The 23,928-nt window shown below is 42.9% G+C and overlaps 1 protein-coding gene across 1 annotated transcript in view; it reads right to left on the bottom strand.

Moving 5' to 3' along the window:
• The window catches only part of hydin (HYDIN axonemal central pair apparatus protein), a gene marked incomplete at both ends in the record, with an annotated part of 211,630 nt that overhangs the window by 134,503 nt on the left and 53,199 nt on the right, over positions 1-23,928 (bottom strand). The window contains 12 exons of the mRNA XM_080737231.1: positions 621-764; positions 2,340-2,483; positions 3,433-3,745; positions 5,328-5,566; positions 14,439-14,591; positions 15,094-15,258; positions 16,272-16,407; positions 17,052-17,152; positions 19,289-19,530; positions 21,442-21,509; positions 22,286-22,509; positions 23,553-23,671. Coding sequence (XP_080593357.1) covers positions 621-764; positions 2,340-2,483; positions 3,433-3,745; positions 5,328-5,566; positions 14,439-14,591; positions 15,094-15,258; positions 16,272-16,407; positions 17,052-17,152; positions 19,289-19,530; positions 21,442-21,509; positions 22,286-22,509; positions 23,553-23,671 — 2,048 coding nt within the window. The remainder of the gene's footprint in view (positions 1-620; positions 765-2,339; positions 2,484-3,432; positions 3,746-5,327; positions 5,567-14,438; positions 14,592-15,093; positions 15,259-16,271; positions 16,408-17,051; positions 17,153-19,288; positions 19,531-21,441; positions 21,510-22,285; positions 22,510-23,552; positions 23,672-23,928) is intronic.

The raw sequence follows: 23,928 nt of genomic DNA, 5'->3' as shown, positions 1-23,928 counted from the left end.
GCTAGGTCTAATGTACTCTGGGTAAAGGGGGGGCTGAGGCCGCTGGCCCCCGCCCCCCCCGGCGCGCTGTCAACCCTTAACTCGCCCCTCCTGAACTAGCTACGTCATGACTTCCTGCGCTCAATAGAGTGAGTGAGCTACAGTAAGAAACCAAACTGGGCTTAACCACTTAAATCCTTTACAGTCTATACTTTAATGTTTGTTGACAGGAGGTCCCCAGGAGTCTATACTGGGCTCCCTCCTTTTTCCCCTCTACGGCAAATCTCTTCACCAAAAACAGCAAATCTACAAGCTATCTGCTATTTTCGCCGAATGTTTGCCAATTATGACATGTCCAGAAAAGGGTTCTTGTAGTTAATATCCATCCTTGATTGCGCTTTTATGGAAAGATTGAGAGAGAGGAAAGAGAGAGAGAGCAAGGGACTCAGTGCGGCAGTGTGCAAACGTGATTGACATAACGCGAGGTTGATTTTTTTTATTTACGCGCTCCAAAATTCACTCCGATATTCGGCCCGAAAAACGCAGCAGTGTGCAAAGACCTTAAGACTAATGGCTAACGGAGGGGTGGAGGGTATTGTACCTTGGTGGTAACTGGTGTGGAGGGGTGGAGGGTGTTGTACCTTGGTGGTGACTGGTGTGGGGTCTTCAAGGGTGTCACACAGAGAAAAAGGCTCAGCCAGGGACAGATCCATGGTCAGAGACAAGGATGACACATTCTTCAAGACCAGCTTCTCATACAGCGGCACTAGACTTGTTCCTGGGACCTGTAAAATACAAATATAATAATAAACAAACATACAGTGTCCTGTCCTTATGGGTACATTTTTACATTATTACAGTTAACCACGTAACCACTTGAACCCTACTGTAATAATATATAAACATTCAATGAATATAGAACATTCAGCTATATCCGATCTACAAGAGCTTACAGTAGATTATTTTTGGTGAAGAGATTTCATGTAGAAGGAAAAAGGCCAAAAGGAGGGGGCCAAGCAACACTAAAAATAAATAAATAAATAATTTGGAGATACAGACCAATATTTTTTCTTATTGCGACCGTAGGTCGCATTTACTATCAAACCCTGCACAAAGTGTAAGTCCGTCCGTCCGTCCGTCCGTCAGTCCGTCAGTCCGTCAGTCAGTCTGTCTGTCACACCTCACACGTCACACTCTTGCCCTGCTCATATCTCCGCAACCGTTGCCCCGATCCATGCCAAATTTTGCACACACACTCCTTACCTGCCAAACTACAACCTCCAAGGACCCCCGGAGCTCCAGGGACCCCCAGGTCCCTGTGGGACCCCCAGATGTAAAAAATGACCAAATGTGCAAAAATGACCAAATGACCACCCCAACGGGGCTGCTCACGGGGAATTCCCGGGGATCACCGACTCCTGGTGCTCCAGCACGGATGCAAAAGTGGTGGCGCCCCCAGTGGAGGACCCCCTGCCACTGCAGCGTACATAAAATGCCGTAACTCGGGCTAGGAGCGACCGGGAGAGCCGGGGCCGGTACCTATTCGTCCGCCTCGGCGGCACGGAGACCCCACCCCTCATTTCTCACATGGCCCTCTTCTAGCGCCACTGGCGGATTCTTGCAAAACACATTTTTGGACACTGCTCCTACAATTTTTGCCCTAAAATCACTCAAATCGGTACACAGTATGTCTACACTCATGTCATCAACATGGATCTGTCCCATATAGCGCCACCTTCAGGCCGATTTTTTAAAACACATTTTTGGACCCTGCTCCTACAATTTTTGCCCTAAAATCACGCAAATCGCTACACAGTATGTCTACACTCATGTCATCAACATGGATCTGTCCCATATAGCGCCACCTTCAGGCCAATTTTTTCAAACACATTTTTGGACACTGCTCCTACAGATTTTGCCCTAAAATCACACAAATCGGTACACACTATGTCTACACTCAGCGCCACCATCAGGCCGATTTTTTTCAACCACATTTTTGGACACTGCTCCTACACATTTTGCCCTAAAATCACGCTGCGACCTGACGGTCGCTTATCTCCCGATTAGGGAGTCTTACTCGTCTATACTAATGTCATGCTTCACGCTTCGTCTCCCGGAACTAATTACCAGTGATAAAAACAGCGGCCAGCCGGCAAATTCCATGTCATGATGGAGGAATGCAACTGTCACTACTAGACTGAAATTTTGTATTGGATGAAAAAAAATATATATATATTTCTTGTCGATTATTCGACTATTAAAATACTTTGAGGTAGAATAATTCGAATACTAAAAATCGCTATTCGTGAATGCCCAAATATGTACTGGCGAGAGCCATGTCAGTTGTCATTTTGACCAACCTTCTCTGTGTAGAAGCTGAGCTGCCTGGAGGAGAAGCTCAGCACAGGAGTCACAAAGCAGCAGGTGATGTCCACGGTCATGATGTGCTCATAGCGGCCTTGATGACCCAGGATGGCATGGCACGCCAGACGCTCATGCACCACCTGGCACAGAGAGGATGATCTATAGTTATCTGGAAGATACAGTACTGTACATCTAGTTACCTTCTGAGTAAGCACTCGCCATCTCAGGTAAAACAACTTGGCCTGAAGACTCACCTCTTCAGACTCCACCTAGGCCCATAGCACTTACCGTAGCACACGCCTACCAATGACCATACATGAAAGCTAGATAGCATTTTTTAGGTTTTTATATAAAACTTTTTTACTGATTGGGGGCTCGGTCTACCTACGTTATTTTTGTCTAGATTGATTTTTCTATGCATTTGATGTATTGATGTTGATGTATTGATTATTGTATTGATGTATTACCTTGCTTATTGTATTGATGTATTACCTTGCTTATTCGCTCTGGATTAACACTCAGGACGCCACCATTCACTTACGCTTTATTTTGAAGAGCCCCGGAAGCTCCGTGCGTGTGCACGTGGGTGTACACTGACGATCCAGGAAGGAGATCTGTTTGTTTACAAACGGTCGCGAAAACTAAAATCCTAACCGGGGCCGACCATCACGGCATAGTGTCGCCGTGAAGACAAGCTGATCTCGGCCTCCTCGGCGTTATTTGCACCTTATTTCGAGATAAAGCCGTTTTTATGTTTCAGTATAGAATAGGAGTCAATGGATAATGGCCGCTCTCGGTTGCTTCTGGCTGCGTTGCGTCATGACGTATGCAGTTTTTTCTTTCACCAGCACCCGTAGCAAGCGTCTGAGATGCGGGTTACCATGGAAACCTTATCTCGTCTGTGAACGTGTTTGGCTACCAAGAGCAGCCAAACTGTTAAGAGCGTCTGATAAATGTCTAAATTGTAAATTGTAAATTAACCACTGTTCAGTTCAAAAGTCCAATCTAGCACTGACCAGAAAACAAATGCGCTGATGGGAGAGCCTATTTTCATGGGTTTGTGTTATTGTTGTTGTGGTTTCTTTTCACCTTCGGCGAGTCAGAGGATCCCGTCAGCACCATGTCAACAGAGCAGCCTGGGAATAGCTCCACGCGAGAGGGGCTGAGGCTGAACACAGGCTTGTCCTTGGTGGATTGGGCCAGGGATACCCGGCCAGCAGCAGCCTTTCCTCCCCTCCGTGGCGCTGTGATGGGTGGCAGGGAGATGTTTCCCTCTCTGGAGGTCTTGGTTGACAGGGCGGCTCCGCCAGGGAACAGAGGGGAGTTGTCAGTGGCCCAGTACAAACGATGCAGCCGCTGGCCATGGTTGGTCAGCCTGAAGTGGTACTGACAGGGCCCATGGCTTAGGACACACAGGGAAAAGGAGAGAGCGGATCATATCGTCGTTGTCGGGTGGAAACCTTGTATGTCCAAAACCGTTTGTTTTGTATTTATCATTTTAAAAATTATTTAAACTATTATTTAAACTAACGCCATCGCGGTGCGAGGGCGTTGTGTGCTTGTAGATCGGCTGTTTTCACTACTTTTGTGCGACGGCCTTGTGTGATGAAGCAGTGCTTTACTTTTGCGAAAGAAATGTACAAAATGTGAAACTTGGAGATATGAGGTTTCTGCCCGACAGTGACGATATGCTAGTTCAACTAAATTCAACTTTCATTGATCATCCTGTTATTGTCATCCCTGCCTGTCCATCTGTCAGTCTGTCTGTCTGTCTGTCTGTCAGTCAGTCTGTCTGTCTGTCTGTCTGTCTGTAGTCTGTCTGTCTGTTAGCAGGATATCTGAAGCAGTTTTTTTTTCTAAATGGATTTGCACAAAACAGGGTGGAATGCTTGGAGCTGGTCCAATGAAGAACTGATTAACTTGTGGGGTGAGTGCGGCAGTGGACATGTTCTGTCACACAAATGCAACAGATCAACATACAACACCACATTACTTTGGAAAAAAGAGATGGGTTATTAGATTAGATTTCTTTATTATCCACAAGGGAAATTTGTTTTACTCAGGTCAATGCACATTCAAGACAATAGCGGGCATGGGAACAACTGATTAAAGCATAATCAAATGCTATTGGCAAAAAGGGCACATTTCCATGTGCTAAGGATGCTAGGTATTTACATTACATCATTTTGACCGTAAGTGGCACATTCTGTCCGGCAGTGAGTCAGTCAGTCCGTAACGCCTCAATGTCTATAGCTGACCTGTTCTGACATCAAGACAGCCTGTTCTGGCAATCATATATGGAGATCCCTGATGTCATCAATATCAAGCCCATATTTGGCAATGCCCATATTATGGACACTCCATATGGCCAAGACAGAATGAATTTGCAAATCAAGACCGCAGACTATCATCACCTGGATATCCATACATGGAGACGACTGGATCATCACATAGATCTCCATATATGGAACTGGTCAATACCTCTACATCTGACCTCACACACTCATATATGGATATAGCCAATCTGGCAAGCCATCGTCAAAGAAAAGGTCGGTCATTTTCACTTTGCAGCAATGAGGGAGTCTGTAATCGAGAGACTAGGATATAGCTGACCTGTTCTGACATCAAAGTGATGATTCTAGCAGCTCAGCAGAAGGGTATACATGCCAAAGCACCCATGTGTGCGACCTTGCCATTTAGGGCGAGGTCTCTTCGGGCAATTAGGGCGTCTTACTGGTATATATTGTTCATTAATTCACGCTGTCCCATCCAAATAAACGAATAAAGTAAAGTAACTGTCACCTTGGCAGAGGTCTGTCTGTGAAACCTATTCTTAACTTGGTTTCATTGCCAAACACCTCAGTTGTATGTTCAGAAAAACTCTTTCATACAGTCATCGCGTTTTCCATTTTGTGTCAGAATGCTATTTCAAAGGTAAACATTGTGATGGAGCTGTTGGATGCCTGTTGGATGGGAATTCTAACCTGAAGTGTGTCCCCAGGTCAAGTCTTGGGCCAAAGGGCCGGTCGCTCACAACGGTGGTGCCGGTGCCTGTGGCGGACAGAGGAATTGTGTGCGTCTGACCATCATGGATGGCCAGCTGCAACCTGTCCTGGAAAGGGAGTGTATCTTTTAGGTGTGCCACTAGCCTGAGCTCCAATTGTCCCTCTGGCGGCACCTCCCCTTCACTGGGCTCCACACGCCACAGAGACTTTGCACGGACCTGAACAAAAAGAGAGAGAGAGTGAGTGTGTGACAGAGGCGACCGAGTATTTCCCGGTGAATCTGTGCTAATGCACGCAACTGTTTTTGCCATGTTTTAAGGCTGTGTAGGCCTATGCTTTTCAGAAGTTAATTTAATGTTTTCCATTAAATGATTTCCTTTATCGTCATCTTCCGCTAATGCACGCAACTGTTTTCGCCAGGTTTTAAGGTCTTATTTTAGTTGTTTCTCATAAGCTCGCAACCCTCCTTGCCCATCGGCCCCCACCTTTGCGCACAGATTCACCGGGAAATACTCGGTCGCGTGACAGAGAGGGTGACATCCTTGTCTGAAATATGCTATATACTGTACACTAAAATGTAACTGCACATACATGCTCTAGACACAGTGATGGTAAAATATCACATAGCTGACGATGCAATTACATTATTTGATGTTGTATGTGATATTTTGTGTAAATCTGAAGGAACTGTATACTCTATGTCTATGTACTCTAACATTACTATGTGTAGAACAGTATTACTATTACTGTATGTAGAACAGTGGTTTACAGTCAGACCAAGTACTTCCTGTGCAGGAGAGGATATCCATATTGATCAAACAGTGAACAGAGAGGTCAAGTTTCAATGTGAGTAACCAGAGCTTACATTCAAGCTTACTTCTCCCTTAGTTTTTACCCCCAGACACACAACATCCTTGAACCCTAGAAACTTCAGGAATTGGATTTTTTTTTTTTTAAAGAAAAGAAATCATGACACTGGTAATTATTTTCTCTTACATTTACAATCTCTTGGAACCTATTTGATTTCCAAAGTTAATTGCATCCATAGAAAAGGACTTGCATGAGATGAACTCAATAATCCTTTTATTTCCGTGCTCTATGGATCACTAAGCGATGGCATTTATTTGAATAAGGCCTAATCTAATGAGAAAACAGACATAACTCTTTAAGTTTGTCTCCATAGTCCTGTTCAACTCAGCAGATCGCCTGGCCTGATCTCCCTTCTGCTCTGCTCATTGTACTGTATCTGAGCACGCAGCGGTTGAGCATCACAATCAATGTCCTCTATGCAGCATCGCTGCTGATGGATGATTTGGACATAAACTCTTAACCTATTCAGAACGGGTACACATTATTGTGTATCATTATTTTATACTTTAGCTATTGTAAAATAGCAGATATACAAGCTCACAGCGCGGCACCGGGTGCCGCGCTGCGAGCTTGTAGATCTGCTATTTTTGAAAAATCGTGAAAATTTGAATTTTGACCCGATTCTATAAGTGTCTTTTGAATCCTTCTAAGATTTTTTGAAAAACCTATGTTTCTATGTCAGCAATCTGGCCAGCCATCGTCAAAGAAAAGGTCCTTTTCACTTAAATGGAGCTCAGTTAGTCAGTTCTTGAGAGACTACTGTCAGTGGTTCTCAAACCTTTTCATTTGAAGGACCCCCAAAATGATATGTATTTGGCCACGGACCCCCCATCTCAAAATATTTAGTTCCAGGGGCAGGGACCATCCAGAAGCAAATCTTTTGTTACAAACGTTTGCTTTGAAAATACATATATTCAAAGATTTGCACACATTTTCACAACTTTTTCAAAAATGGCAGATCTACAAGCTCGCAGCGCGGCACTCGGTGCCGCGCTGTGAGCTTGTATATCTGCTATTTTTCACCGGTTAAAGTATTCAATAATTCTACGCCTAAATGGGTTAATGGGGATCCTCAGAATGAGTCCCAGACTGCAGCCCAAGCCCTCGCGCATCCTAGAAGATATCGCTGCCTATAGTACAGTACAACACGCCAGAATGCTGATTGATGAGGAATTATCTCCTCGTCTCGGCAGGGGAACCCACATCTGATAATTGTGTTAATGTACTGAGCAACTGGCCGGTGGATGCAAAATAAGAATAAGCCACTGGAATAACAGAAATTACGAGGTCCGGAGGTCAGTCGCAGAGATTATTCAAAATTGGTTCATTACAGAGGGTATGTGTGCGTGCGTGTGTGCGTGCGTGCGTGAGTGTGTGTGAGCGTGCATTCAAACACACACAGCAAATGAAAACACGCACCAATTGACCAGTGAGTGAATTTAAGAGTCATTGATCACTTTCTCAGCGTTTGTGCAATGGGGTGAGTTGAGCTGGTGAAAACAGACTCTGAGTGGATCAATACCAGGGTGATCAGTGAAGAGGTGGGGTCAACAGAGGAGGAGTAAAGTGGAGTGGTCATGGGGGGTGCATCTGACTCTCCAGAGACAGGAGTAACGTGACTGAAATTCCAATAATCACATCAAACCTGTCACTTCCCACTCGTTCATTACCATCGATTGCCTTTGTAATGCAGGGGAGGTCCAAGGGGTTTGGAACTCAAGTCTGCAGTACTGCAGTGACCAGCAACGGCCTGTTCACCTCTTAAAAATGTTACGGCATAGCTCAGGGGTAGAGAAACCGTTATTAGAGCACGAAGGTTTCCCGAAGGGTTCCCAGTTCGAATCCGGGCTAATGCCGAGTTAATGTCAAATAGTCCTTGAGCAAGACTCACTCCCGGTGAGTAGGTGTATGAATGTATGGGTGAATGTAATGCACAATCTATGTAAAGCGCCTTGGATAAAAGCGCTATATAAATGCACCATTTACCATTTAACTTTATATGTCACAACTGTACTGAGTCATAATTTACCACACTAGCTTCCAGACCACGTGCATTTTACCAAACAATGTCAAGAGTTAAATAGTGAAACTGTACTATTGCTCAGTCTAGGATGAATGAGTGGGCATCTGGAGAACCATGTCTGTACTGTATTTATTGTCCCTTCACGTCACAGGCTTTGATTTCATCTAAACGTTAAAAAATATGACTGGGCTGTACAGGAAACAGAACTTGGACCATAGCATCCCTGTTCTAGGGTGAAGATATTTGGTGTAGAGGGAACAAAAATGTTGGGGCCTACTAAGTAAACACTAAACAGTATAGGGTCGAAGTGGTTAAACTTGAGTGAAAAGTACACATATTGGGCAACAGCCCTTTTCTGGGTGTCTCACTTAATGCACCTATAAATATTTGACAGTCAGAGAATGATTAAAGTTGTACCATGTAACTTTTTTTATAAAACAAATCTTAAAATTGTCCTAACTGTTAAATCGCTAAAGTTTTAGAACACCCACTCCGTTATTTTCAGCTTCTGAAGCCTTCTCTTTATATGTTTTCTTCTTAGCAGTGACAGGGGCGGGATTTCGCGCCAAAATGACGTAATCTGCATCATCTGTATACGTTGTGTATACGTTGCCCAATCACATCGCCGATCATGCACACATGGTACACTACCGGCCAATCACAGCTTATCTGCTCTGGTCTCCAGGAAGCGCCTCCGCTTGGCTACAGTGTTTACCATGGTGAAGGATTTTAACCTCTTAATCCACAAATCCTGGCCAGAAAATTACTTCTACCATGCGTTCTACCCCTCCACGGATTACTATCGGTCGCGGTGGTTTGCGGCGCCGCTCCGGTGGTCCGCGGCGGTGGTCCGCGACGACTCCGGCCGAAAAACGGCCGAAAAAAGCAATACCGCTACTGATCACTAGTTGAGCAACTTACACAGTATAGCTTTAATGAAAGCATATTAAACCGAAGCAGTATAGGCTTGGTAAAGACTGGAGGTTAAACCCTGACAGGCAGTCTGTCCCACTCCAATGTCAAGAAGAAAAGAGCAAGCGTTTCTCCTACCACGGCCCGCGAGCGATGTTTAGCAGTGGTGTAAAGTGATTAAGAACATTTACTTAAGTACTGGACATAAGTATGGAGGTATTTGTACTTTACTTTAGTATTTCCAATTTCCAATACTTTTACTTATACTCCACTTCATCTCAGAGGCAAATATTGCACTACACTACAATTATTTGAAAACTCTATTTACTTTGAAGATATAAATGATTATATTGTAAAACATACATTAATCACTTTAGCCCTATTTTATACTGTAGGCTATTTCAAATATATTGTAAAACATACTGTATGTACATTAGCCCATTTTAGGCTATTTGATCCAAGCTCACAATGCTCACGTTAGCTTGTAGATCTGCTAGTGCTATATCAAAAATGTTAGTACTTTTACTTTCGGTACATTTTGATGCCAATAGGTTACTTTCGTACTTTTCACTCAAGTACATTTTGAATTCCGCACTTTTACTTTTACTAACAGGGTATTTTCCACATTCCAGTACTGATACTTTTAGAGTGAGTGAGTACATTTTCCACCACTGATAGTTATGCCTCAAGTCTATTTGTGCGTCTCTCTGCCAGCCTATTGAGCGGAGTGTAATGTAATTCTAGAAGCATCGGCATCGATTGATGCCTGAGAATGCTGGGAGAGAAACTCCTCCCTTCAACCCTGCGTATGCTGCGGCTGCACAGAGGAGAGGACGGGGTCACATAGCTGCACTGGAGCTGCCCGATCGTGTGTGCGTGTGCGTGTGCGTGTGCGTGTGTGTGTGTGTGTGTGTGTGTGTGTGTGTGTATGTGTGTGTGTGTGTGTGTGTGTGTGTGTGTGTGTGTGTGCGCGTGTGTGCGCGCGCACGTTCGTTCGAGCTATAGTGTGTGCATGCATGTGCACATGGCGTTGTGTGTGTGTGTGTGTGTGTGTGTGTTTTGTATTTACTATACTTACGAGGTCCAAATTTCCCCTCAAAGTAGGAATTTGAGAAATAGACAATGTGAGGACAATCTTCCTGGTACTCACAATAGAAATGGTTGTTCTTGTGGTTAGAAAAGATTTGGGGAGTTGGGCTTACAATTAGGAAAGGATTCTGTGTCGGAATTTGGGTTATGATTAGACATTTAGGGGTTCAATTTAATACTTGTTAAGAGTCGATATATACTTGTGGATCTGCTATTTTTGGTATGCGACACTGGCACGCAACTATAAAGTATAACTTGAATTCACTCAAAAATGCCACGAAAACATTGATGTCCTTGCAAGTATAGTAATGCAAATGTGTGAGTGCACCTGCATGCGTGCGTGTGTGTTATATATTGTCACTGTCAGGCAGAAACCTTGTATCTCTCATTATCTTTCGAAATTGAAGGCTTACTTCATAATACGAAAGTGTTGCACAAAAGTAGTGAAAATAGCCGATCTACAAGCACACAACGCCTCGCCGTTGTGTGCTTGTAAATCGGCTATTTTCACTATTTTAAATTGATTTTTAAAATTATAATAAAAAAAAGGAACGGTTTTGGATATACAAGGTTTCCACCCGGCAACGACGACATGGTAATGCCTATGTCAGCTTGGGCAGTATTGAGGCACGGTTCCAGTCACTACTTTATTCCCAGGGGATCCCAGCCAGCGCTGACGGGGTGAGACCAACATTATACGGGGAGAAGATCTTTACAGGGCGAAACGAAACACTACACAATGATGAACTGTAGATCTCATGTTGCCCTGGAGTTTATTGCCTCATTTGCAGTGCCAGGAATACAACAGACGGAGATAAGTGGAATACCATTACTCAGGAATGATGACTCTGCTGAAGGAGCAATGCAGCAGCACTGATGATTCACTTGGATTTTTGTTTTTACTTGATTAGAAAACACATCATGTTAAATAACACAAATGTTTAGAAAGAAATGAGTGTGCGCTCATGAAATCAACGCACATTTGTTCTTCCTCGCACTTTTTCCGAGGCATTCTTTGTCTGCACTAATGTTTTCATTTATTTTTATTGACTTCATCCAACACAGTCCATCCATGCATCCATCCATCCATCCATCCATCCATCCATCCATCTTCAACCGCTTATCCGGAATCGGGTCAAAGGGGTAACAGTTCCAACTGAGACTTCCAGATTTACTTATCCCGAGCAACATCCTCCACTCCCTCAGGGAGTATACCAAGCCAGTTTGGAGATGTAATCCTTCCACCTGGTCTTTGGTCTGCCACGGGGTCTCCTCCCAGTGGGACGTGCATCGAGGACCTTCCTAGGAAGGCGCTCTGGGGGCATCCGTACAAGATGCCCGAACCACCTAAGCTACTCCTTTCTAAGTGTAGGAGCAGCGGTTCTACTCCCAAGTCTCTCTCGGGTGACTGAACTTCTCACCCTAGTCATAACAGCAAATTCACTTAATCTAGGGGGAAAAGATGCTAGAGGGCCTATTGGGAATGCACCTTTAAATGGAATGATTATTCTAATCAATCAGAGCAATTTGAGAGCAATTTAATTATCGTCATTCAGTTTAATTACTGATTTAATTACCAATTAATTATTACTATTACCTTACCCTGTAGCATATTATTATGTTGGAGAAGTTCTGCGGAACAAGTCCCACCAACATTTCACTGCGTGTGCGTGTATAAGTAATTGACAAATAAAACCCTTCTTGATTCTTCTTGATTCAGTGATTTCACCCTTTATAATAGTACATCTACAGTATGTGAGTGTGGTAGGAGAAGTCATTCAAGTCCAATTTTCCACGTTAGTATGAATATTGAATTTCTTGAAGATAAATGGTAAATGGACTGCATTTATATTGCGCTTTTCTTGTTTTTGAATCACTCAAAGTGTTTTATAATGGATGCCTGACATTCACTAATTCGCAGACACGTTCACGCACCAACGCCATGCAAGAGGCCAATCTGCTTGTCGCAGTAAGAGTGAGTTGCTTGAGGACACGTTGAGGCACAATGCCAGGGCCTTCTACTTCCCAGACGACAACTCTACTGCAGTGGTTCTCAGACTTTTTTCGTGTTGATGACCCCAAAATGTATAATGAATTGCATTTTTATAGCGCTTTTCCAAGTGCTCAAAGCGCTTTACAATGGTTCATTCATTCATACATTGGGAGGTGAAGCGGCGAACATTCGACGCCAGCGTCCTCACTTCCCACATTCACACACCAATGGTGGCAAGCTTGCACCAACCAACTCTATGATGTATTTTGCCGCGGACCCCAATCTCAAAAATGTTTTGTGCAAACAACGTACAAGCTCACAGCACTGTGTGTGACTGTGAGCTTGTATATCTGCTGTTTTTGAATGGCAAAAATATAAAATATGGATAAAGGGTTAGCATGATTGTGATGCTGCATTAACACATTTAGCTGGGGGCCACCTGGGAGACCCCCAAGAGGGGGTCCTTGGGGACAGAACCACTGCTCTACTGTATCTGCCGAGCCACTGCGACACCCAAAGAGGCTTCTGATGAACTCTGTTATCTGATGAACTCTACACTGTACTGCCTTAAAAGATTCATGGTATCTTCTGAACAAAAACTCAATTAAAGAACATGTCCAGCATAAAATGCTAAAGTTGGTATAATTTAAATATGTTCCTACAGTATATTTGGCCTATGGTTTCGTTCTCGTGCTATAAGAAATAAAGAAATAAAGAGCATTGATAAAGGAGAGTCCTGGAATCACATAATAGTTTTTCTAACCAACTCCTATAATGTGAAAAGCTCTAAGCAAAGCAAAATGAGGTCGGCTTTGCTGAGCTGTAATTTGTTATGGGGATGGATTGCAATTGGACTGGCAAGCCATTATCTCTGGAGCTAACAAAGCATTGGACCAGTTAACTCATTAATTACACACTCAATTAGAGAGAATTAATTAATCAGAGGAGCAGGGGGCGTGAGTGTTTGTTGTTGGAGGGATTGAGAGGCTAGATGGATGTGTGGGTGGTGTGCAGTGGTGTAAAGTAACTAAGTAAATTTACTGAAGTACTGTACTTAAAGGGGCACTCCACCACTTTTCAACCTATGTTCATATAATTGGTCCTCACTCAAAAATAGCTTTTCTTTTTTTCCTTTTTTTTTTTTTTTTTTGGAAAATGATGATGTCACAAGACGATAGCCTCATAAACCAGTCTCTCTTCCTGCCTTCATTCGAATGCGACTGAAGATGGGAGGAGTCAGTTTACTAGGCTAACAAGACGATGGATTCTGAACTTCCCACAGCTCTCCTAGGAGACTTGGACTGAGTAGAAAAAAATTGTGATATTTTATCATGAACATCAGTGAGGACCTATTATATGAAGACAGGTTGAAAAGTGGTGAACTACTCCTTTAAGTACAGTTTTGAGGTATTTGTACTTTACTTGAGTATTTCCAACTTCTACTCCACTACATCTGGGATCCAAATATTGTACTTTTACTCCACTACATTTATTTGAAAACTTTAGCTACTAGTTACTTTGCAGATATAAATTATAATATTATAAAACATACATAAACCACTTTAGCCCTATTTTATACCTTGGCTATTTGAAAATAGACGATCTACAAGCTCACAACGTGTGAGCTTGTAGATCTGCTATTAATGTGAAAACTTTAGCTACTAGTTACTTTGCAGATATAAATTATAATATTATAAAACATACATAAACCACTTTAGCCCTATTTTATACCGTGGCTATTTGAAAATAGACGATCTACAAGCTCACAACGCGTGAGCTTGTAGATCTGCTATTTTCAAACATTTTGTACTTTTACTTTGGGTACTTTAAGTACATTTTGATGCCAATACTCTCATACTTTTACTCAAGTTCATTTTGAATTCTGGACTTTTACTTGTAAGGGTGCCCTCACACCAAAATACCTATGAGAGTGGAATCTGCGTTTCCGCCAATGCATTTCAATGATAAGGGAGCATTTTTTGCAGAAATCCTCTGCTGGCATGAAACCGCTTCACTCTCATTGAAATGCATTGGCGGAATGTGGATTCCACACTCATAGGTATTTTGGTGTGAGGGCACCCTAACAGAGTATATCTACAGTGCAGTATTGATACTTTTATTTAAGTACAAGATGTGAGTACTTTTTCCACCTCTGGGGGTGTGGGAGAGGAGAGCAAAAGAGAGACAACAGAGAGAGACTCACTGTGTGAGCGGTAAAGCGGGCCGGGATGGGGGACTGGTTGGACAGAAGAAGAGTTCTGGTGATGTCGGTCAGAACTGGGATTCTGCCATAGTCCAGCTCAGGAGTGTGAACATGAACCGCTGGACCCTGTCCAATACATGACAACACAACCTCCTGCATGAGGGGAGGGGAGGGAGGGGGAAAAAAAAGAGAAAGGTGATTGATAACCTCGGCTCACCAGGCTTTCTGGGGGAAAGCCTGGTCTTCGTTTACTAAACAGGTCGTTTGATCCGGTCTAGACCGGATGATATCCTACGTCATTTTGTAGTAAAAACGGACTACACTTTGGCAGGAAACACCAAACCGGAAACAGTTTCAAACCAGTTAGCACATGCGCAAGTAGGGGTTAAAACTGTTTCCGGTTTGGTGTTTCCTGCCAAAGTGTAGTCCGTTTTTACTACAACGTAGGATATCATCCGCTCCCGACCGCATCAAAAGCCAGAAATTGGAAGCCAGCCCAGGCTAGGTGATTGATAGGAGCGTAATTGTTTTCATTCAATAATTAATAGTCAAGAAAGCATTGTGTGGCCTGTGCCAAGACGCTAATAGCACTATAACACAGTGTATTACTATTACCCCCCCCCCCCCCCCCCACCACACACACACATCCACTGACCAGGGGCGTCTGTGCTCCGCCAAACACAGCGATGGGTGCAGAGTGCTGCAGTCTGCCCAGAGCCTTAGCCAGCAGAAATATGGGGACCTCCACTGATCCACAGGGAGGAATCACTCCTCTGGGATGAGCACTGCCATAAAGTACCGCTGGACGCTCCTCGTATTCCTGAGCGCACACGTGCACGCGCACACGCACACACGCACACACACACACACACACACACACACACACACACACACACACACACACACACAGGAATCAGTAAGACATTACGCTGCTGTCACATGAAAAAACTGAAATCTGCAATGTTCATGTTCACTGTATAAGGTCATATAAGGTCACAAACCCTGCCATAACTGACTGGGTGGAACAACATGCTGCATATAAAAAGGAAAAACTACATTTGGAGTTGAATGTCAAGCATTTCTAAGCTCTAGTCTAATGTAAACCATAGAGGCAACAGAAAGCCCAGGACTAACTTAGCCCCATTTCCTATGTAATTTCCCCGGGATTGATGATTTTTTGATCTAACCTTCTTTCATACTAGTGATCTTAACCCCAGGGGCCTTTTCCAACCGGCAAAGAACCGGTTCCAGAACCAGTGCCGGTTCAACTTTCTTGGAACCTTGGTTCAGTCTTGCGAACCGGCTTGCGTTTCCACCAGATTGAACCATGATTGAACCAGAGGAACCAAGGATTTTGTGGTTCCCATTCAGAACCAACTTTAATGGTTCGGAAACAACTCCGGTTCTCGGTGGAAAAGCTCACCTCTGGTTCATCCCATAGGCGAGTGCCGCGCTGCGAGCTTGTAGATCTGCTATTTTTGAAAAAACTGGAAAATGTGTGCAAGTCTTTGAATATCTTTGACCCGATCTTTGACCCGACTTCTAAATCCTTCTTCTAAATCATGCTGTTCTCAAACTTTTTCATGTCAAGGACCCCCAAAATTACAGGTATTTGGCTGCGGACCCCAATCTCAAAATATGTTGTTCCAGGGACCGCCCAGAAGCAGAGATTTGAGTTACAAAAGTATGCTTTGAAAAATGTATATTGATTTTTCAAAAATAGCAGATCTACAAGCTCGCAGCGCGGCACTCGGTGCCACGCTGTGAGCTTGTATATCTGCTATTTTTCAATAGTTAAAGCAGTCAATAATCCTAGGCCTAAATGATGTTAACCTGGTCAAGCAGGCCATAGCAGGCAGGCAGGGAGCTGGTGTTGGTCAGCCTCACTAGCTGTTGATATGGATGACCCAGAAAACATCTGTGGAACTCCAACACTGGAGTCTCTACCACCACCTCAGGTACCACACACCTATAGTGCAAAAGAGCCAGAGTGAGTGAGGAAAACAGAAAAGATATATACCGTATATCGTCACTGTCGGGCAAGAAACCTCATATCTCCCAAGTTTCAAATTTGTATATTTTTTTTCGCAAAGTAAAGCCCTGCTTCATACAAGGCCGTCGCACAAAAGTATAGTGAAAACAGCCGATCTACAAGCACACAACGCCTCGCACCGCGTAGTTTAGTTAATTCTTTAAATGATAAATACAAAACAAACTGTTTTGGACATACAAGGTTTCCACCCGACAACGACCATATAATACTTACATTATTTCTCATAATAAACCAAATTAAAACCTTAGCATACAAGTTGTTTGTGTACATTGTAGGGGTTACTAGCTAATAATGGAGAGACAGAAATGACTAGTATCTACTATATATCAGTGCATTATGAAGACGCACAGGCACAGGCACAAACGCACGCACGGTCACACACAAACGCACGCACGCACGGTCACACACACACACACACGCGCACGCGCACGCGCATGCACACGCACACGCACACGCACACGCACACACACACACACACACACACACACACACACACACACACACACACACACACACTCAGTTTCTCAAATAGCAGCTTGATACTCATGTGTTAATCTGACCTGGCGTTTATTGGCAGAGTCAGGACTTCTTCTCCAACACCTTCCACATCCACCACCAGTGCAAGCCTGTATCTCTGCACTGTGTTGGAGCACAACGTCACCTAGAGATATTGTACCACACATGCATGCACGCACGCAAGCACGCACACACACACACACACACACACACACACACACACACACACACACACACACACACACACACACACACACACACACACACACACACACACACACACACACACACACACACACACACACACACACACACAGGGCACCATTTAAATCAATACTTACAATTTAGGCATTTAGCAGACAATCTTATCAAGAGCAACTTACAAGTGAGAGATCAGGGTAAGCAAAGTAAGCAGGTACCATTGTGTCAACCAAGCGTCCTGATCCACATTCTTTACCAGTTATTTGTCTAGGGCATTTTAAGATGGCTGACATAAACTGTTTAACCCATTTAGGCATAAAATCATTGAATGCTTTAACCAGTGAAAAATAGCAGATATACAAGCTCACAGCGCGGCACCGAGTGCCGCGCTGCGAGCTTGTAGATCTGCTATTTTTGAAAAAGTCGTGCAAATCTTTGAATATATGTATTTTCAAAGCGAACGGTTGTAACTCAAATTTTGCTTCTGGGTGGTCCCTGGAACTAGATATTTTGAGATGGGGGTCCGTGGTCAAATAAATATCAGTTTGGGGGTCCTTCACATGAAAAGGTTTGAGAACCACTGACATAGTAGTCTCTCAAGAACAGACTAACTGAGCTCCAGTTAAGTGAAAATGACCTTTTCTTTGACGATGGCTGGCCAGATTGTTGACATACAAACATCGGTTTTTAAAAAAATCTTAGAAGGATTCAAAAGACACTTATGTAATCGGGTCAAAAATCTAATTTTCACGATTTTTCAAAAATAGCAGATCTACAAGCTCGCAGCGCGGCACTCGGTGCCGCGCTGTGAGCTTGTATATCTGCTATTTTTCAATAGTTAAAGCATAAAATATTGCGTCATAATGTGTTCAGGCCTAAATGGGTTAATGAAACTACTGACCATTTGTTTTATCATGGAAATCTCTTGAGGTTTCATGTTGCACTGAAAAACTCTAGGCCCCCGGGGGTTGTGGTGCCAAAGCTCAGGCTGGGAGCCACCGGGCGAACAAAAAAACGACTTTATTGATCCCAGTGAGGCAATTATCTCAGGAACTGGCAGAGTGCTTCAGTTGGAGAGTCAAGGAAAGCTTTTCCATGTTATTCCCTATTCCATTTTGGATGGGTGTTCAATCACCAGGGCTCATCAATATGTAGGACAAATGTGTCCGTGTCAAGACTTGCAAGAATTCTAGACTTTGCTTTTACACACCATTAATGTTTTTATTTTGATCATAAGACCCAATTACTAAACGTCAGTCCCCAGGTTTTCTTCAGTATACTGTATGTCTGGTATGACACTGATTTACTATGACACCATGTATGGCACATTAGTCCACTAGGACAATATGGTTCACAAACGTTTTATTTTCAAGGACGCCATAACTGCGAAAATGGAACTAAATGGACCCGTTGGGATGCATTTGGTTCCATGTGTACACTGTCAGAGTTACAGAACTGTAATGGTCATTTAGGGATTTAGGGAAAAAAAATGTCCACCACAAGCCAGCATGGCGATGACCCCTCTCAATCACGGATGATAATTACAGCAGATAAATTCTGACTGTTAAGTAAAAATAAAACAATATCTTTCAGGCGATGTGTGGTAAGGCTCAGATGTTCAGTCCGTTAATGGCCACCTGCTTGCTGTTAGGGCAGGGGTCTTCAACAGGGGGTCCGGGACCCCTAGGGGGTCCTCAGAGTTACTACAGGGGGTCCTCCAAATCTTTGTGTCATAGGAACTTGTTTTTTTCCCCCTTTCTTATATTAACCACCCTAGCGTCCATATTCTGAGAACTTTAGCCAAAAACAGCAGATCTACAAGCTCACAAGTGAGCTTGTAGATCGTCTATTTTCGGCAAAGAGCTTTGGAGGGGGGAAGAGAGCACACTACTAGTACAGTGAAAGGTCAAGTTTATTAAGTATTGACCGTTCAAGTGGTTAAATATCTGAAAACACACATTAACATGAATCCAAAATACAATGATGATCATGCTGTCAAACAATGAAACCCTGCTTCATCTCTCTCAACTAAGGGGTCCTTGGCCTGAAAACGTTGAAGACCCCTGTGTCAGGGCTTTACCTCAACAGTGATATCTGACATGGCCCGCACGGTGCCCGAGGCTGGCCTGAGGGTGAACTCTGAGGGCCGGGCGTGTGCGTCTAGAGCAGCGCCGCCGTGCCACTGGTTTCTGGACAGCTCAGACACCTGCACAGCGCTGGACACGCTGACGGGCCCCCGACCGTCTCCTAAGACCCGCAAGACAAACGCCATGGGCACCAGGGAGGTGTTGAAAAGGGTGCAGGTCAAAGTGTGGGGGAAGCCTGGGAGCCAGAGAGAGAGAGAGGAGTCATAGAAGCAGAGGGAGTGAAAAACAGAGTTCTTAGCTATAGAATAGAACAGGGGTTTTTCAAACTGTTTTGACTCAGGGCACCCCCTGTAAATAACTTTTTCATCCACGGCACCCCTGAATTACACTGTTCATTTTGGGAATCTTACACATAGGCTATGTCACAGAGAATATCCATTTCCATCAGAACTGACTGAATATATACTTGATGTTTAACCACTTGAACCCCAGCATCCTTATTCTGGTGGGAAGGTTCACCAAAAATAGCCGATCTACAAGCTCACAACGCGTCACAACGTGGCGCGTTGTGAGCTTGTAGATCTGCGATTTTTGGTGAAGAGAGTTGGCCGTAGATGGAAAAATAACTCCTCAAGTACAGTGCAAATCAGGTCTTCACATAGTGAAGTGATATTGATGTAGTGATATCGATGGATTCCAAATATCATCAAATTATTTTGAGGCACCCCTGGACTGCCATCACGGCACCCCATGGGTGCCCCGTCACCCACTTTGAAAACCCCTGGAATAGAATGAGATTCTATTATAAAAGAACACTGAGGACTTTGCTTTGTAGTCTGCACTGCAGTGTCCCTCCCTTAAATCTCAATTTCCCAGTCACAGTAATGCTGTACGTACAGTATGTAATCAAACAGCCAAACCAAGGTTTCACTGTCCAAGTGTCCACTATTATTATTAGTACTTTGAGTGTTTTTTCTTTCTTTTCCTTTGGGGAACAAAGGTACACATTCTGAAGCTGAAAGACTGGAGTTCAAATAACCTGGAGCTAACAGTACAGCAGTAGCCTACAGTATGTATTAAAATAAAATCACACCCAATGTGAAGTGAGCGGTGGTCGTGCTTGCATAACGTCTTCAATTGGTAATTGGTGATGTAATACAGGCTACACACACACACATTGCTATGGCAAAACGCTGAGGAAAAAGACTAGGATATAGGTCTAGGATGTCATTGGTGATGTAATATGGCTACACACACACACACATATTGCTATGGCAAAACGCTGAGGAAAACACATTGCTATGGCAAAACGCTGAGGAAAAGTGGCTACAGATAGGTCTAGGATGTAACTGGTGCTGTAATGTGATGTAATATGGCTACACACACACATATTGCTATGGAAAAACGCTGAGGAAAACACATTGCTATGGCAAAACGCTGAGGAAAAGTGGCTACAGACACACGCACAGCCACTCTTAGGAGCGGTTTACCACCGCTCAAAAAGATACTTTTCACCACAGATACCAGAATCTCCCATGTGAAAGCCTTTAACTGGTCTGCCATTTAGCATTCATTCTATGAGATAAGTCAGGAGTTTTGTCTTTTTGGTCTTGGTTCTGCTGAATTGCCTCTACAACACAATCAGAAAATCGTTTGTACTTTAAACGCTTTTCTCAGCAGGTTTTTCCGAATCATCTTTTGAATGAATCATATCAGGTTTTACAATCATTATGAAGCACACAATGTGTCACACTGACATAATAGTTACTTAATCTACATCCAGTACATTCCATCCAGTCCATGAGATTAGTACCGCATAATCTATGACGTCTTTTACTGTATATACATTTTTGATTGTCTTAAACCTTTGATTTGGATTTGATTTGATTTATTTAGCACAAAACAATGAAAAAAAGGGAAAAAAGAAAGAAAAAAAGTACACAAAATACAAAAGAAAAGTGACAGGAGGAAGCAAAATGTCAAAAGTTTATACAGGGCCTCTACCTATGTATAACAAGATTCATAGAACATGATTTATAAACAACAAAATATGAATAATATAGAATTGACAAATATTGCATGCAGTATAAAAGAAAATCTACAACATAATTGAATATTACCCATGACAACTTCTACAGTTACTCACCAAAGGCAACATCTCCAAAGTTGAGCTCTGAAACGTTGAAGTTGAATGTGGGGCCAATGACTCTGCCTCTGAAAATGAACACAAAAACATGATCGACAATAATCCATACAGTATATATGACTTTAATGACTTTTCAAAAAATAGCAGATCTACAAGACACTCGGTGATGCGCTGTGAGCTTGTATATCTGCAATTTTCAATAGCTAAAATAATTCAGGCCTAAAATTATTGACTGCTTTAACCAGTGAAAAATAGCAGATATACAAGCTCGCAGCGCGGCACTCGGTGCGAGCTTGTGATCTGCTATTTTTGAAAAAGTTGTGAAAATGTGTGCAAATCTTTGAATATAATGTATTTTTTAAGCGAACGTTTGTAAGTAAAATTTTGCTTCTGGGTGGTCCCTGGAACTAAATATTTTGAGATGGGGGTCCGTGGCCAAATACATATCATTTTGGGGGTCCTTCACATGAAAAGGTTTGAGAACCACTGACATAGAGTCTCTCAAGAACAGATTAACTGAGCTCCAGTTAAGTGAAAAGGACCTTTTCTTTGACGATGGCTGGCCAGATTGCTGACATAGAAACGTAGGTTTTTCAAAAGATCTTAGAAGGATTCAAAAGACACTTATAGAATCGGGTCAAAATTTAAATGTTCACGATTTTTCAAAAATAGCAGATCTACAAGCTTGCATGTATATCTGCTATTTTTCAATAGTTAAAGCATAAAATATTGCGTCATAATGTGTTCAGGCCTAAATGGGTTAAGGCCCCTCCACCTTGGGCCCTAGTAACTCAGTCCCACTTCCTCCCCCCCTTGTGACGCCCCTGTGAATAACTAAGTTCACCTGAACGTCAAGGTGTGTGGCTGTGGCCGTCCTGTGACGGTGAGCAGCAGCTCCTCAGAGAAGGTTCCCAGGCTGCTGCTGGAGAAGACAACCTCCAGAGCTTGGCAGGCCCCTGGGGGAACCACGCCCTCCTCAGGGCTGAAGGAGAAACAGCGGCCAAAGGTGGTGTTGGGGCAGGACATCTTGAAGGGAGCATCAATCAGACCTCTGTTGGACACCAGCACCTGGCAGTTAAACGGATATATCACTTTCAAAAAATGTCTGGGTCATTTCATCGTCTACTCTGTCTACTCTTGTTTTTGTGAACACCCGAGACAGTTTTTAAGTTGCTTGATTCAATATACAGTATAGATATTTATATTAATTTTATCAGACACGCTCCCTTCCCTTCCTATACAAATCCACCGTAACTTTAAACTCCATTTTAACCATGATAGATTCATCAAAAACACTCGTTCTTGGTTCTGGTGACTCATACGTGAGGGACTGTTTTTTTATTTATTTTTTATTACTTTTTTCATAATTATTTGCGACGTAGGTTGCAGTTTACTATCAGAACCGTCACAGCTTGACCATATCCGTCCGTCCGTCTGGACGCATAAGACCTGACACTGTGGTTCCCCTGACACATCACTGTGACATCACAGGTGACATCATAGTGATGTCAGATACTCAGAGCAGGGATCTCCATATAATATATGGGCATAAACAGGTGAGTCAGGTGACATACTTATTGTTACTTATTTTATAAATGTTTTCATAAAAAGACAAATTAAAACAGTTATTCAGCTGTGTATGACAATCCTCTTTGTATCAGTTTGCTTCTTCTGGATTCATTTCCTTATTTTAAATATATTTTTGTTACAGTCACATCATATCTGTGGATGTGAGATGATTTCAATATTACTTATTATTATACAAAACTTATTTTTGGAATAAATACATCTATTATTTAATAATACACATATGAGAGGGCTTTGGTTTGACCTTTCAGTTGATTTAGGTCAACTCAGGGATTAGCATTGCTTTTGTCACAATCTCTGATTGTATTTATCTTTAATTGATGCCACCTTTGTGCAAAGACTTTCAGCTGAAGTGATTCACAAGGAAAAAAGTATTTTATGTTCATTGTGTTAGTCTAAACATTTTCAAGGAATATGTATTCGTTGCAGTGTATGCCCAGTAACCATGAAATGTATATTCATGTCAAATCAATAAAATAAAATGAAATAAAATAAAAAACGAGAAAGCATTTCACACCCCCTACCTCATAACAGTTCTTGGCCCCAATGAAAACATTTTGCATGTCCATTAGGTTATAGCTGAACTGCAGTTTGGGTCCTACGCCGTCCCCCGTGACTATCAGAGGCAAACAGCATTCACGGCCTGCACACACAGACACGAACAAACAAAGCCAGGGTAACAAACAAAACAAAACAGAAGGAGAAACAAGACATGGAGACATTTAGGATTGTAACATTAAAAGCATAATTGAACAAAATGGTACGGCAAGGAACTCTCGAGTAAGTTCAAAGAGGAATTCATGTAAAACGTTAATGTAAAATGTTTGTCTGGATTCCCAAGTGGCTCGCATGGTAAGAGTGCATACTGTACCACATAAACAAAGCTAAAGTCCTTCCAAA

This window comes from Nannobrachium achirus (genome assembly GCF_963921795.1).
Source record: "Nannobrachium achirus genome assembly, chromosome: 11".
NCBI lineage: Eukaryota > Metazoa > Chordata > Actinopteri > Myctophiformes > Myctophidae > Nannobrachium > Nannobrachium achirus.
This window is presented reverse-complemented; position numbering and strand designations above follow the sequence as displayed.